This window comes from Pterocles gutturalis, unplaced genomic scaffold, assembly GCF_000699245.1.
Source record: "Pterocles gutturalis isolate BGI_N339 unplaced genomic scaffold, ASM69924v1 scaffold9939, whole genome shotgun sequence".
NCBI lineage: Eukaryota > Metazoa > Chordata > Aves > Pterocliformes > Pteroclidae > Pterocles > Pterocles gutturalis.
The window spans coordinates 14,614-21,907 of record NW_010130685.1 but is presented as its reverse complement, the minus strand read 5'-3'; the positions used below and the strand labels follow the sequence as shown (position 1 = coordinate 21,907).

The following is a 7,294-nucleotide window of genomic DNA, read 5'->3' as shown; positions in this document are numbered from 1 at the left end:
GGGGGGAGGACAAGAAAAAGTAGTGACCCAAAGATAAAAATATGTTCCACATTATATGGAACTCAGAAAACTCAAGAGCTGAACCCACTTGTGCTGACCAGAGGGTCTAACTAGTTCTAGACTACAGAAATCTCCCTCTGAGCCTTGCTGGCAGGTTAAAAACCCCAAAGGGGTGATGGCAGCTTAGGAGTCCCTCTGTCACCTGAAACACTGGCCACCCACCTCCTACCGCCAGCGTGTGCTTACGCTTGTACAGCCTTTTGTTTAGCACAGTTCCCTTCCACGCTGCTTTGGCCATGATTTTGTGCTCTATTATTTTTTATTCCATCTTGTATTTGTCCCAAAGGAGTAGCAAAGCAAAGCTGACAATGAATCCCAATAATAATAATAGAAACCCCTTAAGTGTCATCAGCTTTTGATTAGCAAAGCCTTTAGAAGACAGGGGGCTGTAGCAGAGGCACTGGTGCTTTCACTATAAAGTAAACGGTCTCTGTGTAGGTCATGTTTTGATGACTCCACAGATACAAGGGCTAGAAGCTTATCACTATTTATTCACCTCCTAAAAAAATGGGCATATTTTCATGGTGACATTCCCAGCTGGTAATAGCAGACTGACTTTGAGAGCTCTTCTTGATGACCCATATTTCCCAGAGAAGCAGCAGGGACAGAGCTCAGAAACATTCCTAACTCAGACTAATTTTTTAATTACTTAATTTTAGGCCACATACTTCAAAATCAGGTTCCCTCCTGCATCACTGATTACTCTTATGCTAACACCTTATATTTGATGATGAACAGTGGATTTTTTCAGCAGTGACTACTGATATTTTTGAAACAATAAGGGTACTATAGCCCTGCACCTGAATATACACGTACAGTGGGCTACATTCTGGCCCTAAGCAATTAATTAATAATTGAAAGCTAGCTAGGGTTATTATATCTCCATCTACTTTTATTTATAAAATAACTCTATTTAATACACAGAACACAGTTTTCAATCTGTGAGTACATAATTCAGATCAATACCCTACTGAAGTATGGCATAGCATGCTCTCTTAATTCATAACCTGCCAGAATCTAGCAACTCTAAACTGCTCAATATTTCTCAAAAACTGTACAAAATAGAACTGAAAAGTCCTGTCTATCTTATTCCGCTGCCAAAACATTGCTCCTTAGTATGACTTTACAACAGAAGCTGTGTTGGTAGCATTTTCAAATCTAAATGGAAAAACACTCATAAAATATTTCTTGTTGTTTTTCCCAGTTTTAAAGAGTTCATCTAATAGGCTTCCATTTACCTCTTCCCCTGATTCTACAGCTGTATTAGAGGTATATCTTTCAACACAGTATCACACTGCTTCATTATATAAATGCAGATAGTATTTAAACACATATGAAGGCGTACATTTCACTTACGTAACCAAGCACATTAATTGATCCTCAGCATAATTTTCCCTTTCCTAGCATACCTGGAAAGATTTAAAGTAATCTTCAAACAATCTCACATTTGACTTAAAAAAAATCTCTAATAAATACTTCCTTGAGTTTTTTGTTTTGTTTTTTGTACAGGAAAAAACGTATGTACTGGAGCAAGGACCATACTCTGGTAGATGTTTCTAGTGCTCAAAGATTTTATATTAATATATTTAACAAAATGTCCTTGAAAGTCCTGTTTTGCATAAATAGATACTGACAAACGTAAACCACAAGAGGAGAAAAAACAAAAAAAGATCAAGACACAGTAGTAGTAGCATCCATGTATTTGAATTGCCCATCACAGGCACACATACCTCTCCACTGATAAAATGTGGAAGGTAGTGAATAAACAGGGTAATGCTCTGAACATGCAGAGCTGGTACCCTAAAACAGAAAACCTTTTTCTGTACCATACCTGGGTCTCAAAGCCCACCATGGGCACAATTCAAGATTAACACACAAAACAAACTTTACAGGACTCCTTCAATGCCATTTAATCCACATGGGCAGAAAGATACATCTGCAAGGAGCTCCGCTAACCTAAACGACATACTTTGAGAAGCACCGCGAAGGCCTAGGCAGCTAACTTCATCTTTCATTCATATACCATCTTTTCACCAGAGGGATCCCAGACCATATTAAAATCCCCAGAGTGTATCTAGAGTGAAGATGGCAATCACTGAACATTTTCCTCAAGGGCTGGCCCCATTTACTCATTAATTTCCTTGATAAATATTACAACTCTATAACCTTCCATTAAACCCTTCTCACTAGAACGTGGATATTTTTCTGTCAAATCTTCTGTAGACAGCATCGACCTTATTCCAAAGTAACTAATACCAGAAAAGTCACTACAAAGACTGATGACACAATGTCCTCAACTCCCATCAATGTGCACATGTAAAGTAAAAAGTAAATCAGACTGAGTTGCAAATGATATGTTAGTTTATGATTACAAAGACTATACTTTCATCTATTTGTGCCATAAAGCTATAATTACATCCAGGCAGTCCTGTGCACTTGTTATGGACAGGCAGAGCCATGTGTGATTTCTAACAAAGGTCACATTGGCCTGTTACAATATCCTGAAGAGCAACCGGGAGCAGTTCATAAACCTGCCTTCAAGCCCTGGATTTACGCAAGCCAACAAACACTTAATTCTCCATTCCATTCCATTATCAGAAACAAACACAGCGGCACCAGATATGGACAGGCAGAGCCATGTGTGATTTCTAACAAAGGTCACATTGGCCTGTTACAATATCCTGAAGAGCAACCGGGAGCAGTTCATAAACCTGCCTTCAAGCCCTGGATTTACGCAAGCCAACAAACACTTAATTCTCCATTCCATTATCAGAAACAAACACAGTGGCACCAGATCATACTACAGAAACTGGGTCTTGATTTTTGTTTTTAAGCAGCACACAGAATTTGTCCTCTGAAATATGTCCAAAAGCGCATTATCATTTCAATTCACTGTGATTTATGAATGATGAGTGGAGGTAGCACGTATGATATATGCAGCTTTGAAAGACAGAGATATTTAGCAGACAAAAAATATTGTACAGCTATGTTATGCTCCTATACTTCTCATCAGTCTTGATTTTACGCTTCCAGGCTTAAATTCTTTGAAATACCCATCTCCTAAGACAAAAGTTATCCTAGCATATAAACAAAAGAATATTTATTAGTTTCATTCGAGACATTACTTTGGTATTTTGTAAGTACCTCAAACTGTGTGAAACGTTTTCTACCTGATATCCAAAGAAGACCATCCACCACATATCCTGCATGGCACGAGAGCGATCGATCAAAGGACTGTACAAAGGTCCACTTGTTCTTCTTGGGGCAATAGCGTTCCACTGTAGGTAACACTTGATGCAATTCATTTCTGCCCCCCACTGCATAGAGGTACTCGTCCACTGCTCCCAGCACAAAGTGTTCCCGACAATTCTTCATCGGAGCTATCTCAGCCCAAGAGTTAGTGCGGGGGTCGTATCGACAGGCAGTTCTCACCGCACAAGTGCGCCCTGTGGAGTGCTCTGCCTCTCCACCAGCTACAAAAAGAAAGTCTCCCATGACAGCAACACAGTGGTGACTTCTCCCCATGGGCATAGGCGCTAGCTCGCTCCAGTTTGCAATCCCTGCGATATGAACGTTCTCTTGATCTACCGGATTGAAGTATCGCAATTCCTTCACTTTACAGATTTCACGTTTTTTCCCACCAATAATGTAAAGAGTGTCTGACTGGAAGCGAGGTTTTGTCCTTCTGGTTTGCCAAACTGGCTGTGCATAGACGCTCTGATGGTAAGCCAAGGCCTCATTAATAAGTGCTGTCGCAGTTTCACTAGCTTGGACAAGAGGATGAGAAAGAGCTACGGTATGCAGTGTATCCACATCCATAAGGCCAAAGCGGACATACTGGAGCAGTTCATCCATGTACTGGTAGCGGCAGTTGTGTTCCAACCACCTCACAGCCAGCTAAAAGTGGGGGGAAGGAAGGGAAAAACAAGACACCAATTATTTGTGTACAATTCTGTCAAAATTTGGTCTTCTGAAAACTGTGCTTGCATTCCAAGAAGAGCTACATACTTGTCTCAGGCGTGATATCAATCAATATAAAAAGTAGTTATAAATGCATGTGAATCAACACAAAAGATACCTACTAAAACTCCACCTATGATACATATAAAAGCTTTGTATTGCACCAGTCCCCCTAAAGAATTTCCACAGCATTATCAGGTTGCAATACCACTATGCAATACTCTTGCTGTGCAAACTGTTAGCAATTCTGTAGAAGACAACAACATCCCAGACTCAAGCTGCTGGAGCAATAATACGAATGTAAAGTCTTTGTAATCACTGGAGACCTTGGGTATACTAGAAAGTAAGATTATGGCTGTATGATTAGAAAAGCCCTTTCTCCCCTCCATCTTTCGTTCTATTTATGACAAAATATTGAAGGAATATAACAAAATACATACTGAATCTGTCAATATTTTTTCCTCTTTCATTTATTTTATTCATAAAGTGGAGAGAGCTATAAAGTGACCAGAAATTAAGCAAGAGAAGAGAGATTCAGAGAAGAGGTTCTGCTGGTTTGGGACTGAAAGTGGCAAGAAAGACTCTGAAACTGCTCAGCCATTGCAGCTGGTATCAACAGCCAAAATTAAACATAGCCTTTGAATTACATAAAGCATATTGAATCCAACCAGCTCTAAAAGAGGCGAGCAAGGGCATAAACCGTTTCAAGAACTGTTGGTATAAGTTGTTCTTTAAAAACTCCAGTGATTAAGTCACTCAAACTTCCACAGGAAAACCATCCCCATGCTCAGCTATCCTCTCAGCCAGATTTTCCTTTTACCTATGCAGGAGCTCTAAACCCTTCAGCTCACCGCCTCATTTTCCAACTTCGGGTTTATATTCCAGAGCTCAGGAACGCCCAGACCAACACTTGAAATTGATCCACACACACAGGATGAAAAGCAGTTTGCTGCCTTCCTCCTCTCCACCACCTCTGATGCATTTTAATGTGTTTGTTGCAGTTTCCTCTTCTGTGAATGAGAAAGTGTCTCTCAATCCAGGTTGTGTCACCTTTTCTAAACCCCTTTTTCTTGGCTTACAGTCCTCTGTTACTGAAAGGAAATGCCCCTCTTTCTTAATATTTGCTGCTGAAAACTGTATAAAATCTTCCTCTTAAGGCTGTAGTAGAGATTGGAAGGATCACTTTGATTGTAAGAATCCATGTAATTCTTGTTTGTACATCACTCCATGAGACTGTCAGTGCACTGTGATATTGCTGATTCATATGTGAGCTTATGACTAAGAACCATTGCCACCTCTTTTTTTCTGAGGAACTTCCACAAAGCCTCGTGCTTTCTCTGTCATTACTGAACTCTCTATTGTTTACTTCAGGCCACTCCTCCAATCTGTCAAGATCATTCTCAATCTGAATTATATTTTCAAAAGTGCTTGAAGACCATTCCACCTTCTGGTTGTCCAGAAACATAACCCCCATATTATTCCTTCATCCATTAACAGACATTAACTAGTCTGGATGAGGACAAACTCCTCTACTTGATACTTCATTTCATGCTGACATAAAGAACTTGTTGAGCAGGAGTTTCTAACTAGTCGTGCAATAATAGTCTCAGCTAAAACTTACTGTCCTGTATTGCTCATGGGAATGTCACATGAAGGAGCTGAAAAGAAAGCCTTCTGTCTTACTCAAGGTTTTCACATATGCATGGTATATTGAATTTATTGCTGCTTCTGTGTTCTGTCAGAGAGGGAAGATGACAAATCAAACCCACCATCTTATTAAGATTAATTTGAAACCCTTTTGCTCCACTGTGCTATTCAGCCCCCGTGAAACATAGAATCAATGAAGGGCATCAAAAATTATAGCAGTGATTCAGTGGGTTAAATCATAGAATTATAGAATGGTTTGGATTGGAAGGGACCTTAAAGATCATCTAATTCCAACCCCTGTGCCAGGGGCAGGGACACCCTCCACTAGTCCAGGTTGCTCAAAGCCTCATCCAGCCTGGCCTTGAACACCTCCAGGGATGGGGCATCCACAGCTTCTCTGGGCAACCTGTTCCACTGCCTCACCACCCTCACGGGAAAAAATTTATTCCTAATATCTATCTAAATCTACCCTCTTTCATGCTGTGCTGAGCTTCAAAGTGTGCACTAGCTATATGTATTTAGACTTAGTAAAAAATGAGTTAATTAAACACATTTGAAAGTGTTTATGGACTAATCATTGAGCATTATATTCACACGTTCTAAATGCACCAAAGCCATGTGTCAGGTGTCTCCTACTGAGTGGTTTCAGGCAACTCCCTACTCAACATCTTAGGCCATGTGAATCACTCCTGAAAGTCTTCAGAGGCTCTTAGCTCTCATCATTGACTAGACACTTGAAGTGGTATTCAGGCTGTCTTCATCATGATGAAGATATCAATTGAATTAATACCAACTAAACGATGTGTGGGTTGCTATTATTTACAAAAACTGAGTTTTTATCTTCATCAATCGCATCCAACAGAATGGTTTCTTCTGCTTATAGTTCATGCCTCCACTCACATCTAAAATGGCATCATGGAGGTATCACCTGTGCTATAATGACAGACATTACAGACTCTTAAAAGCATGCAAGGTCTTGGTAACCACAAGGCTTTTAAAGGAAGTTTAACATTAACGCCTGTTAATGTTTTAGAACTTCACCCTTCCTCTTTTGTTTCTTCTTCCGTCCACCCCAACTTCACTAAATAAACACACAAGCAACACTACAAACACTCATACCTTTCAAAGACACAGGATCTGTATTTATTTGTGCACATGGGATGTGTGCCAATCTGCAGCAGGAGAGATGGACATCTCCATTACAATACATTTGCTCTGCTGCATGAAGTTTGGCAAAAGCAACTTGGTTCATACTGAGTTTGGTCTGTATTGAGAGTGTTCCTGCAGTTGTAAAAAATGTTTAACTGAAACCAATAATACCTAGTGTTTCTCTAAAATCACAGAATTTCTAAATGACCACAGAGATTGTGCAAAGTGAGACAGAGATTCTGTTTGCACTCAGAGGAGATATACAATCTATTCCTGGTCTTGACCCAAAACTTCTTCTGTCCTTTCCTGCTCATCTGTCCTGCATCTTCATTTATGAAAACTTCTGAATCTCCAAATTAAATTTATTGCAGCCTCCTTGGGATCCTCTACACACTACACCTAAAGGGATCTTTGGTCTACATTACTTCCATCTTTCCCTTCTGATGAGCAACAGCAATAGGGAAGGTAAGGTGGATCC

At 40.0% G+C, this 7,294-nt stretch overlaps 1 protein-coding gene across 1 annotated transcript in view; it reads right to left on the bottom strand.

Annotated features, from left to right (window-relative positions):
* The window catches only part of LOC104466768 (kelch-like protein 32), a gene marked incomplete at its 3' end in the record, with an annotated part of 13,285 nt that extends 7,800 nt beyond the window's left edge, over positions 1-5,485 (bottom strand). Inside the window, exons 1-2 of the mRNA XM_010080299.1 lie at positions 5,387-5,485; positions 3,231-3,957 (exon numbers count right to left, since the gene is read on the bottom strand). Of these exons, the coding sequence (XP_010078601.1) occupies positions 3,231-3,957; positions 5,387-5,485 (826 nt within the window). The remainder of the gene's footprint in view (positions 1-3,230; positions 3,958-5,386) is intronic.
* Between the last annotated feature and the right edge of the window lie 1,809 nt (positions 5,486-7,294).